Source organism: Rhodamnia argentea, chromosome 2 (genome assembly GCF_020921035.1).
Source record: "Rhodamnia argentea isolate NSW1041297 chromosome 2, ASM2092103v1, whole genome shotgun sequence".
Lineage (NCBI taxonomy): Eukaryota > Viridiplantae > Streptophyta > Magnoliopsida > Myrtales > Myrtaceae > Rhodamnia > Rhodamnia argentea.
Window position 1 is genome coordinate 23,639,005 of NC_063151.1, and position 22,290 is coordinate 23,661,294.

Sequence of the window (22,290 nt, forward strand, 5' to 3'; positions counted from 1 at the left end):
TCTACTCCTGTTGTTTAATGTTCAATAAGAATGTTCGAAGATACCATCATATGATATAAGTATGGCATATGATATTTAACGGGAGGGGGAAAGTTGCGGTATATTCGATTCGACAATTCAGATCAAGGGTGGCTTAATATAACCCGGCTAATGTTTAATTTGAGTGGTGGATCGTAACGAAGATCGTATTTACTATGGTTTCGAGACATTTGGTGGTTTTGTTTTTTCTCTCAAGTTCAAAGCCACGCAAGACTCATAGCATAACAGCCAGTAGCCACCACCCACAAGACTCAAACCTCATGCAAACAGAAAACTCCTATCCCACGTAGGACACGCATGTGCAGCAGATCACCATTAACAAAATCTCTTCATTTCTCCTTCACCTCCCACAATGTTACCGCCCTCATTTCGCCATGTCGTGACCTCCCGTTCCGGTACCGCCGCCACCCGAAGACATGGGAGGAATCCCCTGCTGGTTCCTGAACACGTTGAGAGGGTCGATCTTCGTTTTGGCTCGCACAAGCCTCTCATAGTTCCCCAGGAAGTACTTCTCACCCCAGACCCTGGCGATCTCCACTGCATCGTCGTTACCAGCGCTAGGATCAACCAGCCCCATCACTCCAAGGTCGAGGTCCATGTAATTGATATAAGCTACCCTCGGACCGCTCGAGACATGGGGCGTCATCGAGTCGTGCAGCCCTCTGATCCATTTCAGGTACCCGTCTCTTCCCTCGTTGTCGTTCTCGTGCCACTCGACGAGGTACTGGATCGTGAACAAATTGCCTTCCCGGTGCGGGAAAGCGATGGATTCGCTGCTTATGTTGCGCATGATTCCTCCATAAGGGTCCAGGATCACATACCCTTTGGGCTCTGCCTCAAGTATGTCCAGGGCTTCCATGATCCCACTCAAGGATATTGGAGACCTCACATAGTCCGATTTGGCTTTGAAGTACTTGTAGTCTATGAACCGGTTTTTCAAGTCCGAAATGGGGCTTCCATCGCCGAGCCCCGAGAAGAACACGATCGAATCTATCCAGCTCATTTCCTTGCAATCTTCTTCCTCGATGCCGAGCTCCGGAAACTTTCGGCTTATGAGAGAGAGAGCTTCAGTTCTATGACCCTGAAAGAAGCCCTTGAAAGTGGCTGAAATCCCTGCTGTTGTCTTCATCTCTGGCAAACCAGCACCTACGAAAGCTGATAAATACAAGTCATCTTCTAAGTTAGGTGCAATGTGTTGCCACTTGTCCACCAACTTCGCTACTTGGTGTTTCGTTCCTGGCCTGGAGACTATGAAGCCTGTCACTTTTTGTGGCACATTTAACAACTTGATCTTCCAGGCATAGATGATCCCCCAGAGGCCGCCGCCACCGCCCCGGATTGCCCAAAACACGTCTTCCCCCATGGCTTTGCGGTCCAACAGCTGCCCCCTTGAGTCTACAAGGAGCGCATCGACCACATTATCTGCTGCTAGTCCGTATTTTCTCGACAGCAGCCCGAATCCGCCACCGCTGATATGTCCACCCACTCCCACGGTTGGGCACGACCCTGCCGAAAACCCATGGACGCCGCTCACCTCCGCAATGGCGTAGTAGGTGTCTCCCAGCGTGGCCCCGCCTTCGACCCACGCCGTCTCGGTGGCAAGGTCCACGCGGACCCGGTTTAGATTCATCATGTCGATGACCACGAATGGGGCTCGGTCAGTGGCCACCCACGAAGTCCCTTCATAGCTGTGCCCGCCGCACCGCACTCTGATTTCCCAAGCGCCTTCCCTACAGCACACGACGCTGCTTTTGAGCTGCTCGACGCTATCCGGGAAGATAATGACAACCGGCTTGGGGACCCCGGGCCCCGAGAACCGCAGATTATGGATGGAGGAGTTGAGCAGCTCATAGTACTGTGTGGACTCGTTTTCGGTGGTGGGGAAAGTGGTGAAGTTGTTTATGCCGTGTTGGGACAAACAGGAAGCCATGTTTGAGCAGAGAGCAGGAGGGGAAAGAGACATGAAGACGAACACACAGCAAATGAAGCAGCACTTGATGGAGCTCATCATCATCACCACCACCACCACCAGAAGGAGCGGCGAAGCAAAAGGAATGGCTTTAATGGAAAAGTGGAGAATCATCTTCTTCATTGAAGACAAACAGATGAGCTAATGAAGACTAGTAGCGAGCAACTACGTGGCCGGCCGTCTCTTTTAGATTCTTGCAGTAGTTTAGCGAAGTTGAAGCTCCTGTCTTGCGTATTTAATAGGGCTCAAACTTCCATTGCGTGGTGACAAAAACCGGTTGCAATACCTATCAAGGTCTGAAAGCATGCAATAGTCCATGGATTCTTTATGCACAACTGGCCAAACTCTTTCCGAATTGTGAATCGGTCGAGTATCTTAATGGAACCGAGAGCCTATAATGACGGTATCTCGAGGTTGAATATGTTCTGCCACACGGTGTTTTCACGCAACATGCGTTCATGTTCAGGAAGATGTTAAAAGAGAACAAACAAAGAAGAAACAAATTCATAGGACTGATGCTCCAGGTTACATGTAACTAGAATGGAGTGGGAGAAGCTAATGCCGGCCAATCATTGAGAGTCCGAGTCGCTTGTGCCTTTCTGCTCCTCTGTTTGTGTGTGGAGGTAACCCACATCTCCATCCGGGCCAGAACATTGAGTTGACGTCACCTAATAAACAATTTGACAGCTCCTGGTTTTTCTTACAAGAAGAACAAGACAAGCTCTGCGGTCGGTTCACGCCTTGTTGAGAAGAAAAGATGACTTAAGAACGCACCTTCATCTTCATGCTTAAATCAATTCTCTTTTGCAAGCACTTCCACAGCCAACTGGGTGATCCAAAGCCAGACAGGGCCAGGAGTTCTTGGCTCGCCGGCCTTAATTAACGTAACGTCAAGGGGGTCTACAAACGCACTCTTTCTATCACCATCAACCCAGATGGCCGAACCAGAGTGCTCTCCTCCGCTTGACCTCTCTCTTGCATCTTGCCGGAGCAGAGAGTTAACCCGTAGGAGTTTGTCCTGACTGCGTAAATTATTAGACAATGTCAGCACTCGCCGTGCTAATTTTATACTCCACCGAAAAGATGTCGATTCAGGCAGCCACTTGATAAACGTCTCTGCACATGAAATGTCTGGACTAGTGTCAAAGCTGAGTTTAGTCACTATATATAGCATATTAAAATTGTTTCTGTTGCCATTAGATGTATTTTATGACTACCAGAGGAATCATATGCACAGACATATCCATTAACCATTGTCAATCTTCAACGCAGTAGGACTTTCATGTTAGCTTACGTTAAACAGAAACTAGATAAAAGGATAGCAGTTGGATCCTAACTCCCTTCGCAATTGTAGTTCTTGCCATATAGCATATGCCTCACATGCTCAATGGAAATGAATCGAGGGAAAGAGGAATAGACTCCTTCTTACTAGTATGTGGCTGTTAGAATACACACGCTGCCGTGTCATCGTAAACCAAACACTCTATTTCTAGCCAGAGGCCATACTATTGCTCGTGGTCTAGAATCATCAACCGTAGCACTGCAAAAGAGGTAGAATGCATCCAACATTGGTAAAACGAGACACCGCATAACCATTTCGGGCATGTTAATTTTTCGAAAAATATAATCATGTAGAGGTTGTAACATCCTAGCACAAAGATATGCTGAAAAATAGCTGATGAAGAGGCGGAGTTTGTCTTGATAAATTAGCAAACAAAAGGGAAAAAATTATTCACATATATTGTTCATCATATGTCTTCCACCTCTCTATCACAACCTTGAACTGGTCATCTCGCCTCCTGACCTGAAAAAGCAAGGAGCTTCTGAGCACTATAACAGGGAAACAGAAGAAATAAAGATTCACTGTATTCTAGGTCAATGATGGCAAGAATCAAGCAGATTTAGGGATTATTTCTTATTCTGCCAGCTAATCACAAATCAGGCACCAGCAAAGGCAAGAGAGTGTACTCCATTTGAAGTTCTATGTCACTAGATTGTTATTCCACTAGGTTCTCCGGCAAAAAGAGTTGCATAGGTTGAAATCATTACCTCAACCAGAGGCAATTTCCCATGAAGCAACATATCCACACTTTTTTCTGTCTGCAAAACAAAGGGAAAAATAGTAATCTGAAAGCATAATTGAGTGGACACTTTACGTCCCACATTGTTAGGTGATTTCTTCTTAGAAAACAAAACCAGATGTCAATGTTTTTCATAAGTATCAACTAGCAAGTAACAGATGCCCAACGCTACTATATATATACAGCAAGTGGAATCCAAAAGAGGTACATATACCCAATAACAGAGAAAGCGAAAAAAATAACAGTCGTAACCACCATGTATTCGAACATAAATCAAACATCTAACGACATAACATCAGGAGTCATTCAACACTACGTCAAGCAAGTTTTAAATTGTGCTTATGGTCAGAGAAGCAGTCTCAAGCATAGTGGATACCCAATAGCATAGAGCAGTCATAGGAAGCATGTGTATTTAAAACGTCAACAATATAATAAATCAGAAATTAACTTCTGTGACTTGAATATATCTTTAGTTACAATTTTACACGAATATTAGAATGTTTTCTGGAAGCATCTAATGATGTCAACAAATTGCAGTATGTTAATTGAAGAATGAATTAGATGTTAAGTTTAATAGCTTTTTGGTTGTTTCATTGCTATTATTGATGGAAAAAATAAAAGTAGAATTTGTATCAAGAATCCATTAGGAGTGAAAAACAAAGTGACCAAGAGAAAAGGTGCCGGGATTCAAAACCCCTCACGTGCTGTGAGCTCCAATACCATATTAAGCGATCCTTTTCCCAAAAGCTTGAGTTGCTGGAAACAGCCTCAATGCTCTATGTCGAGAATTAATATTTCCCAACAGCTGACATACTTATCTACTTTCGTATATCCAATTAAAAGAAACTCTCGTTCAAACCAAGTGCGCAGTGAAAACATAAAAAGAATTGCTTCACAGATTCAGCCAAGAGGGGTGAACAGCAGTAGTACGTACCCGATGCATCACCCAAGAGCATCTCTTCCTCATCTCTACCACAAAAGGAAATGTTGGAGGAGCTTTTCTCTCAAGAACAATCTTTCGAGATCTCCTTAGTCGAGCTTCATCGTCGCCTAAAGTAACAGCTCGTACTCCCCCAACCTGAGCATATATTAAAGTTACAATGATCAATCAAAAAACCATAAATATCAAGACTTAACTCACCATACCACTTAAATTATCAACAAGGTACACAATAAAATGTGAGACCAGCTCTCATACCAGTATTAAAGTTCAATATCCAAGATCTAAACAAAATCCAATGTTTACTCCTCAAAAACAGAGGTTGATTCAAGCATGAAAGCTTTTGCATAAGAAATCTGTTGATGAGTGGCTTAGGGGAAGTTGTTAAGTAGCCAAATAAGAACATTTTACAGTTGTATTTCTCGTTCTTGTGTAATTAATGCATGAGAAGGGATCGTCAGGAGAATAGTTTGTATTTCCTGATGAGCAGTTATGTTATTAAGGGATAACCCTCAAGAGTGAGAAACTCTATGGCTCTTTTCTAATAGAGATGTTTCAATAGTGCTGAAATTTGGTGAAAATCATCAACATTCCCGATCTCTTCTCTCCCATCTCAAACCAAAGAAACGGGGCATCTGCTTTGCACAGGGTGAACCTACTTCAATGAGTTCCCAGCAGGAGTAGTTGTCGTCAGTATGCATAAGATACTAAGAGGTGATAAGAAACTTGCCAGTACATCTAGAACATGACTAACTTATTGATTGTAAGAGCTTTGGAAATTAAGATAGTTGGAAAATACATCATCTCAATTTTCCTCGATGCACTTTTGAAAGGGAACTTTCATCTTAAATTACCGCGTTATGCTGGATCACATCTAGCAATTCATAGGTCTTGACTTTTCCAATTATTGTGGCACAATGTGCAAGGCAAAATCAAAGAGAAAATTGAGCAAAGAAGGTGTAAGATAATATAACCCCATACGGCCATGATGAATTGATAATTTGCAAGTTTTCTAGATAAAATCTTTAGAAATTCAAACGCACCAGGTCAGAAAGATTAGGGTTCTTTAGCATGTTCGTAAGGGTTTCACCATGTGCTGTCCCAATAAGCATGACACCTCTTTCAGCGATTGACTGACAAGCAAAAGCTTCAGCCTTAGTGCTAATTTCGTCCACAATGATCACTTCAGGCATGTGATTCTCCACTGCCTCGATCATGACCTTGTGCTGCAATAATGGCTCTGGAACCTGCAATCTTCGGGCACTTCCTATAGCTGCATGTGGAACATCTCCATATCCACCTATTTCATTGCTCGTATCAACAATCACCTGTATCAGGTGAAGTGAGTTCAGAGGTGTTTCTATTCTTTCAGGGGAAACAAAGAGGTGGCGGCAGATAAGACAGTAGAATCAAAGATGAGAAAACATTGCAAAGAAGCTCAACTTACCACTCTTTTGCAAAGTTCATCAGACAACACACGAGCTAGATCTCGCATTGCAGTTGTCTTACCAACACCTGGCCTTTCCAACATAAGAAAGTACATCAGAGCAGATTTCCGAAGCATAATTAAAGGGCCTACTTGCTAAAGAAGAAATAAGTATAAACCCGGGGCCCTTTTTGAGTTGGCCCGGCCTCTTAAATGTAGCAGAGCTACCCATCCATAGGTTTTACATCACCGGGAGCCCCTGTTAGCCTGCCATTTAAAAGGGCTATTTCTTTCCAGCAGCAGTGTCCAGTTCGGCAAGAAGTACTAGTACAATATGATTATAAGTTACAAGAAATTCTTTAAAAATAAAAAAGAATATAACTATTAAACAGTCCCCCTCACAAAAAGAATCTCTACTCCAAAATTTATCAGAAGGAAGGATATAATTAATAAATAAATCTCATTAAAGTGATTTTCTCGTGGCTGCACTGGAAGCTCGTATATTGGGTAATACGGTATAAGGACACAGAAAAAAAAAAAATACTGTGTTCTGTTGTCCATATGAAGTATAGATATAATGACCGCAAATCAGAAAAGAAATCTTAAACGTTTCTTACACACTATCATTAGTTTGACAATTCGTTTCACAGAATCTGGGAAAAACAGAACATGCATTATTCATGGATGAGGAAGCACCACCGATTATAATGCATTTTGGGGACCATATAATAGGTCGATAAGATATTCATCTCATATTCAGCATTCAACAACGACTTGTTCATTGTGTAGAGCCAGATAAGCCTAAATATAGATGGCATGTAGAATTTTAGACTCAAGGAGTCTTATAGGAAATAGCTTAGAAGGGAAAATGCAAAATACAAAAGAAGCACAACATCATACGTAAATCGCTAATCGCTTGAGCAGGGATGACCCCCAATCAACCTTCTTCTTTCCTTTAACATTGGTAAATATGCTCACCTTCCAACAAACAGGATGCTCTTCCCATATCGAAGTAAATCATAGACCATGTCACCATGACCAATGACTGCCCTGCCAACTCGGCAGGTTAAACCAACCACAGCCCCCTCCCTGTTCTTGATGGCAGCTATCCTGTGCAAGGTCCCTGCCATGCCAGCTCTATTGTCTACAAATTCTCCAACAGCATCTAGAGCATACTCCAAATCTTTCATTGTAACCTAGATCACGATGTTGGGTCAGGAAAGTGACTAAATAACTGTAAATCTAATTTCCAAATACAAGCTATGTCATAGCTTTCGCAAAAGTGCTCTCTTAGATATAGATTTCTCCTCCTTTTTTTGTCAAAGCACAATGGAATGTTTTTTCCTTATCAGAAAATGAAAAGGAATCATTTAGTACAAACATATGGAGGGAGAAAAAAGTTGAGAAGTTTGAACTCATTCAGTAAAGAAGTTGCTCGAGCAAGTTCAAATGTACACAACTAAGAGAACCCATCAATCACCTCAGTTCGCCTCAAGTGTTTTCCACCAATTTCACCTTGATAACGTGCTTCAGGCAAACGGCCCAAATCTAGTATCACCTATTCAGACAGCAGAAGACAGCTGTTACCTTTTAGATTACTAGGCAAGAGAGGAAATCATAGAAAAATCTAATCAGCAAGTTTTGTGCAAAAAGCTCCCCTACATTTTACGCTGAGAATGAAACGATACTTTCCTCATCGGCAATATAATGTGATCCTTAAAAAGAGCAATCCCTAGTAAAAAATCATTTTAGCAGAAAGATATAACTAAATCTTTCTTAGTTCACATCCAGACTCATGTGGCATCTGAGCAGTAGAATTCCGAATAACAAGCCATGACTATCCAAATACAACACGAGCGGCTATGTGTGCACTAAATTCCTCTCCTTCCTTATCTCCAGGCTATGCACAACATAGCCAAAGGGATTATCCACATAATTCTTTTCTTTACAGGAGTAAAACTGTCGAGAGTCCAAGATCGTTTCAATGAGTTTTACACGACGTAATTTGACACAACCTCCATTATGCTGATCCTTTTAACTCTATAAACCTGAAGGCCAGCATAAAATACTCATTGATGACTGGAACTCCAAAGAAAAAATTAAAATGACAGAGGAGCACTTAATCAAGCCTAAAATCTGCCCAAAAAAAGATAAAAAAATGCAATTTAAGAGAAATTATGAAGGAGGAAAGTTTATATATCTCTGATTAAGTCTTAGAGAACGTCTAAACAATGAAAAAAACTGTCCTAGAGAAGTGTTGAAAGCACTCATTTCAGCCAAATGATTTTGGAACGAAAACATTGCCGAATGTATTGAAAAACGTTACACACTTGGTAAAGCCAGTTTTCATTGTGATAAATTTTGACCAAATTCAAAAGCAAGAAGAAAAAGCATAATGCATGGCAGTAGGTGGCGTCCGCGAGACCTTATCAACAGAAAGTTACCTTTTTTCAAGTTATTCACTCTTTTAAGGTGTTCAGGAACACATATGAGCATAAGACCCACAAAGTCACAACACTTCACAACTAAATTCTAGGAAATACTGTGCATGCTTTTGGAGCTTTGATTGGAGGGGGGCTTTCTCCGTTACATCAAAAAGTGCCTTCTTTCATAATATCTTTAACACTTTAAAAGCTCTAGAGTAGTATAAGATATCCATTGGCCATTTTTTATAGGCAGCACAGAGAGATATGACAAGAAGTAATAACACCCCCAAGCATATACTAAATCTTAGTCACTTCCTAATGCTTACCTACTCGTAAACCTCAAATACTTATTCCAGCCTTCCAGGTTGAAATGCTGGTGTATCGAAACCCAGATACCCAACAGCTTCATTTGTGACTTAGACAGCAAGCATTTCAATTAGTGACTTATTCTCACTGTTTCATGTCATTGCAAGTTACAATGAAAAAAATCATCATTTCAGTAATTATCCGCATCTATCTTTCTATCTGCATACTAAAGTTAGTACACATAGAATATTCAATGAACAAGAAAACCAACATCTAGTTTCTATAGATTTTTTCCCAAAGAACCTTAGATTATCCTCATCCCAACGAAGGATTTTCAAAGAGTCGTGCTTTCAGCTATTACAAAAAGCTTCTCCATGTCTCGGTCTTGTTAAATTTGCTCTACAGTGTGCCACCACAGTAACAAACAATAAAATTTCTGCTGCAGCAAAATAATGTTATTCCCAAACTATTGTGAATGCCACGTGCTTCTTTCCTTATGTAAAAGATACTTCTATTTTTCATTTTTATAAAAAAAATGTTCTAGTACCTCACGAATGTAATGAAGCATATAAAAATCCGCCACCGATGCTCCATGGAATGTGGGGCGCATAGTACATGATACAATATGCAGCACAATAAGAATTATGTCCCACCTACTCCGCAGCACGAACAGTGCAGTATGTCTAGTGAGCAATCAGCAAGAGAAGATCAAAATTGTTTATTCCTTAGACTACCGATATAAGTACTAGCAGCACAGGTTTAATGGAATGTAACCTCTACAAGTTGAGATCGACCAGGTTCACACATCAGATCATTGCGCAAGTCGCTTGGAAGAACCTATGAAGCAGAAAAAGGCATTCACTCAATAATAGCACGATAAAGTTATTGTGACAGGAATTTTATGCGCGCGTGAGTCTTGTGTTAAAAAATATTGAACCTAGAAAAGAAACGAAAAATTTGCTCGCACTGGCCTTCGAACCAACGACACTCTACTACAATAAGTTTATAATTCTTACCAAAAACAGAACTTCTGAAACTTTACAAAATGCAAACAGAACTTCAATTATTTCCCACTAGAATGACATATCATACAGATACAAGCATGAGAATGCAAAGAGGTTCAACGGTGACAGAGGCGAAAACATCAACTTATTGTAGTAAAGGTCCCACTTTAAAGAAGCAATTAGGGGACGAGTTGGGTATATACTAAAATTTGAAATTTACCTGCGCATTGCGCAGATTGTCTCGGAAAAATATAATTAACATGGAGTACGGAACATCTTAGCATAAACACAACATTACTTCAACATATCATTAGACGTGAAAGGCATACATGGAACTAAATTTTCAGAGTACAAAGCAACTTATTAGCATAAAAAATAAAAATCGACAAACACAATACAGGGTATTATATTACCGCAAATATTATGCTATCTCTGAAATGCATATAAACAAGTAGAAGCTTCTGTCTGCGGAATAATATAGAAAAAATTTATACGTTATTATGCTAAAATAGAATATCTTTCTTAAACACAAACGAGTCACGATTAACTAGCAAAATTATGAAGAGAAAGGAGAAAAATGGGGTCATATAATAGTGCGCATGTTTGATACTTCTACGGAGAAATTGCAAGAGTGTTCAATTTTGATAATCTTCGACTGTAGGTGGCACGCTTGGAGGAAACACGTAGAGAAGACTTTGTTATAACATATTCATATATATTAATGGGCGAACTGAGTGTCAATGAAAATACTTTCGAATTCTTCTTTTTTGCCTCCTTTTTTTTTTTGTGATACTGCAGCTCTTGTTCAGTTCACCAGTACATCTACTTCAGGACCTCTGACAGAGACATTACAACAAAGCAACTAACAATTACGGAGAAATCCTCCTACATTAAACAGTATAAATACAGAGAATCCGAATGCAAAACACCGAATATAGCCACACTTGCCGGAAATCGCAAAACTGTATGGATAAGAGAACGGTGGCAGGAAACAAGCAATCGCGGACGACCGGGTACACTCAGCGATTACGGCAAGATTATTCGGCGGAGAAAGGGGAAGGGATGAGACCTGCAATAATGCATCGAGATTGTCCTCGACCATGAAGTGAGAACCGGCGCCGCACGCCGAGAGACGGAAGGTCGCGGAGAGACGCTGCCTTCGGGGACGGCGGCCCGCCGCGGGACGACGGTCGAAGCCGAAGAGGCGAAGGAGCGGCTTGTCTCGCATCGAGGCTTGAGGAGCGAGACAGTGAATAGGAGCGACGGCGAGCTCCATTGCCGCTGGGCTTCGCAGGGACTAGACTAGACACCGCCGTCACTCTCCTCCATTTTTCATCTCCCCGCTCACGTCAAATTGAAGGAAGGACAAAAGAAATCCCGTTTCATTCCAAGAGTGTACAGGAAAAAGATTGAAGTCTTAACGAACAATCTTGGCCGTAATGAGTATCATTTATCGTTACAATCCACCGACTATAAATTATATTTAGATGGTCGAATAATATAAAATATTAATAAAATAAATATTTCAATCATGAATATCATTTGAAATAAAAATTTAGACTAGTGATTTCGAATTACACATTCATCATCCGGCCTTATACAACATTGCAAAGTCGCCTGAAAACATAGAACATGAAAAATACAAAGAGTTATTTCGGATTCTATTCATCGTAATCGATTTCTCAATTTTTGGAATCTAAAACATACCATGCATAGCTTAAAACTTAAAACCTAACTGGTTCGAGATTCTATCCTGGAATCATGCTTATTGCTAGCGTCATCAAAGATGTGTATTGCTTCAAAATTCAAAATTATCTTGTATATTCATTTCCTAGGTGGTCCATGTACTTTTTCAAAAAAAAATTATTATACCATTTATCGCCGGTGGAGCCCCAATTTCACTAGTGGGGCACTATAAATGAAAAAGGAATAACGACATAAAAGGTTTATGAACTTTGCCCAATGTGTAATATCATTAATGAGCTTTTAATTTATTTAATGTGGTCCCTAAACTTTATTCTAATGTTCAATGTCTTCCTTGAAATTTTAATTTGTTCAATATGGTTTGATTTATGTTCAATCTAACTCCTGAACTATACAAAATGTTTAATGTTGTTCTTGAGTTTGAATTAATGGAAGCAAAACATCGAGCATTTTCACATAATTTAAAGAATAAATTAAACATATACTAAAAGTCCATGACTACATTAAACAAATTTAAAATTCAGTGACCATATCACACGTTCAATCAAAATATAGTGGCCATTTACGTCATTTTTTCCATACATAAACTACAATTTTGTTAATTAGAATTTCACATATTCAAACTTTTTAATGGCTTGTGTTGACATAATTATCAGAAAAATCAAGGCATATCATATTGTCAATATATAGAAAAAATATTCATTTGAGGAGAAAATTAAGATTTTCTTATTCGAGATAAAAACGTGGGAACGGATACTGCACAACTCTTTTTATGCGCTTGATTCATTACATTCTATCAATATTTTATTCTCGATGTACTAATATGAATATCTAAATTATTCGGCATATCTAGAAAGCTTCCCGGCTTTCGTTTCGACAAAATTACGCGTATTATCTGTCTATTGTATGGATCTTATTGCTTTTTAAGTCAAAAGTTATGAGTCTTAATGTATCTTAATAAGTATTAGAGCGTAATTTGGAAGTCTACCCACAGTTATCTTTATCTTCATTTTTTTCACGAATTTTACGGCGTACACACCTTTTTTTTTTATTTTAAACTTTCCACAAATTTAAGATAAATGAAAAGTGAAAATCAGACAGGCCCTCCTGAGTCCTGACTAACTCTCTAGAAGACGCACGGACGGAGGGAGAAGAGCCGGGAGCTGGTGGTTGCTTCGGCTTCACTGCGAAGTCGAAGTCTGCGAAAGCATGAACGGCGGGGCGAGGGATGGAGGAGGAGGAGGAGGAGAAGACGACAAGGGGCTTCTATGGAAGCTCCCGGCGGTCCGATCAAAGCGGCTCGGCAAGTTGGGCCCCGCCTTCGGAGTCGGCGCCGGCTGCGGTCTCGGCTTCGGCCTCGGCCTCATGGGCGGTAAAATTCGACCTCTCTCTCTCTCTCTCTGGATTCTTCGGCGATTTAGGGTTTCTTCTTTACGAGTAGCAAGAGACGAGCTCCAAGTAGAATGGCCTTCATTTGTTTCATGCTGTCTCGCTTCTCTTCCTTGAAGTTCCTGAATCCTGGAACTGGTGATTCCAATCTACCCGTCGCCATCTTTAAGGTTCTACACAGACGCCAGGTTTAGATGCCTGCTCTGTTTAACTCGAGTATCAAAGGCTTAAGCTACTAGTAGTTGTCACTTCTCGAGTGCTAATTGTTGACTGGTGTAGTGGAGTCCGGAAATCGTTAGAAGGCAAGAGAAGCACTTATGTCCGCAAAGTGGGATAGAGAGCACGGGTGGAGAAAGCAACTGAATAATGGCTTTCTTCCTCTTTGGATGCAAAAGAGAGCAAGTGCCACGGAAGTTGGCGAGGAAACGAGCTGTATAGCTCTCTATTTTGAAGACGATTTTGTGCCCAATTAATAATTTTCTTTTAGGGTAAATTAGCGGCTCTTCAATGAATCTGTAGCTGACATTTGATGTTTCCACCTTGGTGGTCCATCTTGTGTTGGAGGAGAAAGTAGTCTTCTTGCAACCAGGGGCATTCGACTGGTTCTGCCTGTGACATAAAAGTGAGCAAAAATATCTGTGGATTACTTGCTTTTCCTTTGAGTTATCTGAAGGACTTACCCAGTTGTTGCCGTGCCATCACAGTTTCACTCATCTTAAAAGTTAATTTATGTCGGAAATAGCCGCTAATGTTGAGTCTGTCCGTATTGCCACTTCTATTTGGTGCAATAACCAAAGTGAATGTGGTTTAAGAGAGGGTGCTTTGCTGGAGGCGGCGGGCAGGAAGCACTTGAGATCTCATGGCAGAGAAGCAAGCTTTTAACTCTTGGCTTATATTATCTGTTCATCTCCTTCTTCACTTTAATATATCGAAAGTTGAATATTTCCGCAAAACCAATCTCCCTCTTCAGGCATCCATAGATTGCAAGTTTCGCAGCTCACAAATAGAGAATGATCTGGTTATGTGCTCGATGTGTTACTCTCACCTCTATCCGTATGGGATGCAAGGGAGAGGACATGATTTATTTGGTTTTCAGCGAGAAGGGGCCATCTTTCTCTGCAAGATGATTAGATTGGTGTTAACTCTGAGATAGTGTAAAGTATGAACATTCATTGGGATTTTGTCTTGCGGGATTATCTCCTTTAGCATAATAAATGATGCATAACTGTTTGCTTTATCTTGCAACTTTTCCTAGTCACGGACCAGGTTTTAAAGTTCTGTGCTGTCGACTTGATGTTAAATAGCTATTTTAATGCTTGGAGTTGTAATAGTGAGTTCTTTGGCACATTGCAGGGCTAGGCTTTGGTCCTGGAATTCCTGGTTTGCAGCTTGGCTTTGGGATAGGGGCTGGATGTGGTGTTGGTGTGGGATTTGGTTATGGTATTGGACGGGGGCTTGCCCAAGATGATAATCGTAGATACTCAAATGTGGGGAATGTCTTTCGTGGTCCAGGGAGTCTTCCTACTGAGTAAGTATCCTCTCGGTACATTCTCTGTTTCCTTTGAATTGACCATGTGCTGAATTCGTGACGTGTGTGTCACTAGTTTTGGGAGAAGCGGAATAATGTATGGGGGACATATTAAGGATTTCAAGGTACTTGGTTCTTAACATCTCTTGGCTTTTACAGGGATGAAATTGGTGCACTTGTTGATGATCTAATAATCAACACGAAGAAGCTCATCAGTGCGACTTCAAGAGAAATTGACAAGTGGAGGAGATGATTTCAGTTCCTTAAGTTCATGCAGTCAATCTGGGATATAGTTGTATAGCATCGACATGTTTTATCTGAACTATGTTTCTGTTCGAAGCTGTTGAATCCATGAAGACATTGTATCAATTGTATTTTACGTTCAGCTGTTTATGCAGCATTCCAGGACCACTCACCAATTGCAGTTTTTCTATTTCACTTTTTGTTCCCCTTCTGATGTTTACTCGACTATTATGTCATGGACATGGTTTTTGGTCGGATTTCAGACATGACCATAGCATTGGCAAGATGAATTGATGTCTGATTCTAGTGGCGATCATTCTCGGATTCGTTTTCAGAGGATGAAATCACGTTTGAAATTCTGAAATAGCTGAGAGCGAAACTCTGTTATATGCTTCAAATTGCACCTTATGATTCTGCTTTAATCCTTTATCTTAAGAGATCCAGCACCCTTTTAACTGGTGATATTGGGTTGGTTTTGAATAGACGTATAAATTGGTTTTGAAATGATTTTTTTGTTAATGAAGCTGCAGCTGGAGTAAATTCATAGTCCGTCGCTTAGGAAGTTTGTGATTCAGGACCTTGATTCGTGGGTGCGGAGAGAAATACCAAAGGATAGGACACGTTATCCAGGACGGACCAATCCAATGATCGAGCAATTTGCCACGTCAGCCCATCATCTGCCACGTCACTTCAGGCGACCTATGGTATGACTGGATTGGATTACGCATCTTCCGTTCGCCATGCAACACCAATCAAACGCCCAGGATGACAAATCCAATGTGGCACGTCCACATCCACCAGACCATCTATTATATTCTCCACCTTTCTTCCACCTCCTCTCATTACACACGCCATCAATCTCTCGCCACCAACACCACCGGTCCGAGCACCACCGAGCGATGGCTTCTCTCGGAGTCTCCGAAATGCTGGGCAACCCCCTCAACTTCAGCAGCACGGCCAGGTCGGCCCCGACCGCCTCCAGCCCCGCCACCTTCAAGACCGTGGCCCTTTTCTCCAAGAAGAAGCCCGCCAAGGCCAAGTCCGTTGCCGTCTCTCCAGCTGACGAGGAGCTCGCCAAGTGGTACGGTGAGTGGCCAATCGCTTATGGTTATAGTCCAAACCTTTCTGCTGGTCATTGCGAAAGTTATGCTTTGCAATGGAGTTTCTTTTGGAGCTTTTAGGAGCGGTCGTCATTTGGATGTGTGCGCGTATGGTTTTCAGGTCCTGACAGAAGGATCTTCTTGCCTGATGGTCTCTTGGACCGGTCCGAGATCCCCGAGTACTTGACCGGAGAGGTGCCCGGAGAGTAAGTTCCCTTTCGCTTCTCCCTCTTTGGTAGCAGTAATATCGTTGAGATCTGTTGCAACTGAAATTAGTGGGATAAACTCAGCTAGCATAAAATTCTCTGGATACATGTGGATGGCAAGGGGTACTACTAGTGATTAGGGTTAGCAGTTAGTGCAATTCTTAGATTCATGGCGATAGGATAGTGGTGCTAATTCTGGTGCATGTTCATGCAGCTATGGCTATGATCCTTTTGGCCTCAGCAAGAAGCCAGAAGACTTCAGCAAGTGAGTTTGCCTGCCATTTTATCTTCTTGTCGCTCTCTCTTTTCTCTCGGCGAATATATGTTCAGAATGAATCAGCATCTCACATTAATGAGATACTGTCTGCAGATACCAGGCCTATGAGTTGATCCACGGTAGATGGGCCATGCTTGGAGCTGCCGGCTTCATTATACCCGAGGCCTGCAACAAATTTGGCGCCAACTGCGGCCCCGAAGCTGTCTGGTTCAAGGTTCGCATCTTCAGTCATTTTGTTCTGTTCCAGAATAGGTGTAGAATTTCGCCATTCTGCTTTTTCCCTTTTGACATTTATCTGATACCATATTCTGGCTGTTGATGCAGACTGGAGCCCTCCTCCTGGACGGGAACACATTGTTCTACTTTGGGAAGAACATTCCCATCAATCTAGTTTTTGCTGTCATTGCTGAGGTTGTCCTTCTTGGAGGTGCCGAGTACTACAGACTTTCTAATGCCTTGGTAGGTCAACCATTATTATGCCAATTATCTGACTTTCAACATGCTATATGTGTGTCGTGAACTATAATTGAGTAGGGAAACCGAATCTCTGTCTGATGACTGTTTTTCGCGTCTCGAGTGAGACCATATCTGCTGGCAAGTGCATATATATTGAACGCCATCGCGTTGATTGGAAGAGTAGCCACAGGCAGGGGGACAATGCCTTGAACTAGCCAGTTGGAACTAGATCAGTAGTCTTTTGAGTCTTGACCAGTGAATTTAAGCATAAATTTTGCAATCATAGTTGTGATGGTGGTGCCAATATGACACAACTTAGATCATATTCTCAAATGATTTTCATCCTTAACCATCACAAGCTTTAAGTTATCAAATATATAAAGTCGACCAGTTTTTGCTGTCAGTCAGATTTAAAAATCCATTAACGTCGTGCTGTGAATTCATTGAGGTTAGATTAGAAATACAGCAGCGCAAACACACAATTTGGTCCTTAACATCTCACGGTTCTCTCTTCCGCTAATTCTCTCTCTGTTCTCCTGTTAGGATTTCGAGAACAAACTCCACCCCGGTGGTCCATTTGACCCGTTGGGTCTCGCCAAGGACCCAGAACAGGCTGCCATCCTCAAGGTGAAGGAGATCAAGAACGGCCGCCTCGCCATGTTCGCCATGCTTGGATTCTTCTTGCAAGCCTACGTTACCGGTGAGGGACCTGTTGAGAATCTTGCGAAGCACCTCAGCGACCCATTCGGAAACAACTTGCTCACCGTGATTGCGGGAACGGCGGAAAGAGCTCCTACCCTGTGATTTTAGTTCTTGAGATCAACCTCTCGAGCATGGGAATGAGTTGTACATCTCATCGAGACAGTTTAAGGCACTAATCAGAATTTCCACTTGGAACTTTGGAGACTGTAACATCCTATGTGCAAAATCTTCTTCAGCACACGAATGCGTGATCGTTTGTCACTTCTATTGTCACGACCTGATTGAACTTTGAAGTACTCATCGTCCACGAAACAAAGATTGCTCAAGCCAATTAACTCTCGTGTAGTTGCCACATATCAAGGCGGACGACCTCGAATATGTGGCTGTACGCCATGGATGAGCTTGAATTTATTGCACATGTAAAGTTACTAGATCACCTAGGGTTCATCCGAAGCACATGACTTCCAACAATTATGATCGATCCGGTGATCGCCATATCAGTTCCAAAGAAGAGTCTGACGGAGTTAGATGATCACGCGCAGGACTGGGCCTGCTATATTCGAAGATAAACTACTTTGGGTCTTGTCAGCTTGAAGCCCCTTTCAAATCCGAGTTCATGATAGATCTTCAAACACATAGAAACAGGAAGAAGTGTCAAAAAGGTCCTAAACCTATTATATTAGTGCCAATTCAGTCCTAAACCTTATGCATTGGTGCTAATTAAGTCATAAAGCTTTTATTGATGCTAATTTAGTCCTAAACCTTTTGTATTGTTTGCCAATTCAGTCCTAATTCTTTTATATTTATATCAATTGAGTTAATCCGGTTAATTTTGACCGAAAATCGCCGACATGGACATTGATTGTCCTACATGGCACGGCTAGCGGTAACTTGGACATTTTTTAATGTTATTTTAATATTTTAAATAATTTTTAAGCATTTTTTTCAAAATTATTTTTAAAAATTATTTAAAATATAAAAAAATTAAAAAAATATCCACGTTAGCGCCAATCGTGCCACGTAGGATAATTGACGTCAATGCCGGTGATTTCCAATCAAAATTTGCCGAATTGACTCAATTGGCATAAATGCAAAATTTCTAGGACTAAATTGGCACTATTGTAAAAGGTCTAACATTGAATTGACACTAATAAAATGTTTAGGACTTAAATGGCACAAATACAAAAGGTTTATGACGGAATTGATAAAAAAAAAAAAATTTATGACCGAATTGGCACTAATACAATAGATTTAGGACTTTTTTGACACTTTTCCCCGTAGAGACATTTAACACTTGGAGAGATCTTTCGAAACGTTGTAAAGATCTCCATGAAACACCAACCGGTATGCGTTACTATAGACATGGCCGGTTCGGCCGAACCGCCGGTTCCAGTTCCACAAAAAGGTGAAACCGGCGGTTTCGGCCCTGTTTCGACTCCTATTCGGAATTGCCTGTTCGGAACCGCCGGTTCCCTAGCTCAATGGCTCTTTCCCCCCAGGCCTCCTCTTTTTTTTAAAAAAAAAAAAACGGGTCGAAACCGGCCCGGAACCGTGGGCCCAGTCAACGGGCCAATTTCGGGCTGGTTCCGGACCCACGGTTCCATTTGGCCATGTCTATGTGTTAGTATATCATCCCTGTAATACAGCATGGTGTCGTACGGGACAATATCAATGCATGGAACCCGGTGGCGGGCGGGCGCCCTCCTCGATCGACGGAGCTCACGCCGAAAGAAGCAAAGCCCTTCGTTTCGCTGGGCCTCATCGATGCCCTCAATCGAACTTTCTTTTTCTTGACCAAATCGGTTTCTCAACGCCTCCACACGATTCCCCGATCGCTTTTGAGTGAACCTTGCATGCTCTTTGGTATCGATGGCCTTCAATCATTTATTTTTTTGCGAAATCAATGATGGAGGTTGAGGCTGTTCGACGTCGGACAGAACCCTGTCTATCGCACACAAAACAGGAGGCCAAGAACGAATCATAGTTTGAAAATCAGAGTAACCCATGACACCACCACGTATGCTCACCCAATTCGCTGAATTAGTGCTGCTTTTCAAATTGTTGGTCAGTCATTTAGCTTGTGGAATCGAAATCTCGATCCGTTATGCTAATACGAAATCAACACGAAATCGCGCGCATGATCACGCCGACATGTAAAGATCATAGCTAGGGCAAATAGACTTTGGAGCATTGAAGATCGTTGGATAAATGATAAAGGCGTTTGGCAAAATTCGTTTTGTGGCTGCTTTGGAAAATGCTCACCTTGGTAAAACTGGACTTCAGTACGTGCGGAAGGCCACTTCTTAGGTGGGCATACATTTTTTGGGAAAAAAACCATCAAAACGCCTTAAATATATTATAATTGCATCAATTCAGTCATAAACTTTTTTTTTAGCCGATTCAATCTTAAATGTATTGCCATCGTTAGGTGACGCTCGGCCGTCCTTGCAGATCCGGGTTGGCGAGGTTAGCCATGCCCGGCCACGGTGAGAGCCTCGCCGGTTGTCCTCCGGTCGGTCGCCGAGGTCCAATGACCGGTTAGAGGTAGAATAGGGCAGGGGAAGGGAAGAAAATAAAAGAAAACAAAAAATTCAAAAAAATTATTAAAATATTATATCATCGGTTGATCGGGGTCTACGTCAATGCCAACCAACTGGGATCCACGTTAGTGTCGGCCAGTCAAATTTTTTTGGATCGATCGAATGGACACAATTGCAAAAAGTTTAAGACTGAATTAACCAAAAAAAAAAGTTTAGAACTAAATTGGCACAATTGCGATAAGTTTAGGATTTTTTTGATAATTTTTCTCACATTTTTTTGCTCTCACAAGTAATCATTCATCTTTTCCAACGCGAACCTCTGTCGGATGGTTCTCGAGATGGTCGCTGGTGAAGCCCCGACACTACAGATTTGAACACCCCCAACTCGAACACCTAAGCAATGCTTAGCTTCACAGTGTCGCCTCATTGATATCGCGTGACCTTGGTGTCGGTAAGCTTGTGTCACGCAACCCGAGACGAGGCGACCCCTAGGGTGGCGCTGCCCAAGCGCAACTTACTTAAGTTTCACTTAGCTTCGGTCGACAACATTTGTTGTGACAAGGGTCACTGATTGCCGGTCTAGGCTGATGGTTGCTTCTAGTCGCCACTAATGCTCGCCCAGTTTTCAATGCTCCCGTTTCCTTATTTGTCGATGCTCGACTAGCGTGCTTCTCTTTCTTTTTATTTTTCTTTTTGGAATATATGCACCGAAAGTCTTAATATTTATCACGAAAGTGTGAAAAATTACCAAAAAAGTCATAAACCTATTGCAATTGTGTTAATTCAATTCTAAATTTTTTTTATGTGCCAATTCAGTCTTAAACCTTTGTATTTGTGTTGATTCAGTTCTTTCAACCAATTTTAGCTAGAAATTGCTGATGTGGCTGCCAGCGTTGACGTAGCACGACCAATGTTTAATAATATTTTAATATATTTTATTTTTACTTTGTTTTCTTTTCTTTCTCTTCTTGTTCTTCGTCACGCCGGCCGGGGAGATGGGAATTTTCGTGTTCTTTCATTCACAAGTCCAGCAGATTTCCAGCCTCCAAAATCTCATATCCAAACGAGCCGCCTGGAATCTTGATTAAGTGCAACGAGCGGACTCATCTACAACAACATCCACTCCACGGGCAACGTAGGTCAGACACACAACAAAAATCACCACGCATCGAAACGAACAAACGACGACACAAATGGAAGATATTGATCTGAAGCCAAGCTCATCTACAAAATCCAATAAAAATCAAAGCTTTCGACGCAAAGAGCAGTGAATCTCGTGACGAAACAGCGGATCAACTGATACCCAGAAAAAAAAAAAAAAATCGGGACAAACTTAGTACCTGGGTCTACTTCAAAGAGCACGAAACGATCTTCATGCAAATGGAATTTCCAGTGGCAGACGCCATTGATTAGAACCGACAGAGAAGCGACACAGAGAAAAAACGAGAACTGAAATCAAAATGTGACATATAGAGGCCGAGAGAAGAGATATGAGATTCCTGAAAAGTGAATCCGGGCGAGGTCAGCCACGCCCAGCCATGGCGAGGTCACGCCTCGCCAGATTTGGGCGACACCGACCTCGCCCGGCCGCCCAGATCTCGCAAGGCACGACCTTGCCCGGCCATGGCAAGGTCCCGCCTTGCCCTCCCTCCCTCCGGCTCGCCGGCCGGGTGGGAGCGAGCTTCGCCGGCCCTCGTCCCACGGGCTGGTCCCTAGGCTCGGCAACCGGCTTGAGGTCAAGAAGGGAAAAATAATAATAAATTCAAAAAATTAAGTTAAAATAATATTAAAATTGGCCGCGTCAATGTTAGTCATGTCACGTCGGTAATTTCGGGTCAAAATTGACTAGAATGACTAAATTGACATAAATACAAAATGTTTAATACTGAATTGGTACGAATGCAAAATATTCGGGATTGGATTAAAAAAAAAGTTTAGGACTGAATTGGCACAA

The 22,290-nt window shown here is 41.8% G+C and overlaps 4 protein-coding genes across 5 annotated transcripts; 2 read left to right on the plus strand and 2 right to left on the minus strand.

Moving 5' to 3' along the window:
* Window positions 1–228: 228 nt before the first annotated feature.
* On the minus strand, window positions 229–2,046 carry LOC125313841 (reticuline oxidase-like). The gene has a single exon (XM_048274516.1). It carries the CDS (start codon window positions 2,000–2,002, stop codon window positions 404–406), a length of 1,599 nt encoding a protein of 532 aa, XP_048130473.1. The 5' UTR covers window positions 2,003–2,046; the 3' UTR covers window positions 229–403.
* A 1,495-nt stretch (window positions 2,047–3,541) lies between these two features.
* On the minus strand, window positions 3,542–11,582 carry LOC115755501 (uncharacterized protein ycf45). 2 transcript variants are annotated; one of them, XM_030694929.2, is made up of 9 exons: window positions 11,261–11,582; window positions 9,962–10,024; window positions 7,936–8,013; window positions 7,434–7,651; window positions 6,477–6,549; window positions 6,073–6,357; window positions 5,024–5,167; window positions 4,058–4,108; window positions 3,545–3,812 (listed from the first exon to the last, which is right to left on the minus strand). In XM_030694929.2, exons 1-9 carry the CDS (start codon window positions 11,465–11,467, stop codon window positions 3,741–3,743), a joined length of 1,191 nt encoding a protein of 396 aa, XP_030550789.1. In that variant the 5' UTR covers window positions 11,468–11,582; the 3' UTR covers window positions 3,545–3,740. The 2 variants fall into 2 exon arrangements, with proteins under 2 accessions (XP_048130475.1, XP_030550789.1); XM_048274518.1 differs by lacking the exon at window positions 7,936–8,013 and having other exon boundaries at window positions 3,542–3,812.
* A 1,435-nt stretch (window positions 11,583–13,017) lies between these two features.
* LOC115755504 (protein TRIGALACTOSYLDIACYLGLYCEROL 5, chloroplastic) lies at window positions 13,018–15,365 on the plus strand. The gene is made up of 3 exons (XM_030694933.2): window positions 13,018–13,267; window positions 14,638–14,812; window positions 14,972–15,365. The coding sequence occupies exons 1-3, from the start codon at window positions 13,105–13,107 to the stop codon at window positions 15,063–15,065; spliced, it is 432 nt and encodes a 143-aa protein (XP_030550793.1). The 5' UTR covers window positions 13,018–13,104; the 3' UTR covers window positions 15,066–15,365.
* Window positions 15,366–15,881: 516 nt separating this feature from the next.
* LOC115755508 (chlorophyll a-b binding protein CP26, chloroplastic) lies at window positions 15,882–17,995 on the plus strand. Its single transcript, XM_030694946.2, has 6 exons — window positions 15,882–16,141; window positions 16,277–16,361; window positions 16,576–16,626; window positions 16,732–16,852; window positions 16,963–17,097; window positions 17,638–17,995. The coding sequence occupies exons 1-6, from the start codon at window positions 15,955–15,957 to the stop codon at window positions 17,896–17,898; spliced, it is 840 nt and encodes a 279-aa protein (XP_030550806.1). The 5' UTR covers window positions 15,882–15,954; the 3' UTR covers window positions 17,899–17,995.
* The last annotated feature ends 4,295 nt before the right edge of the window (window positions 17,996–22,290 follow it).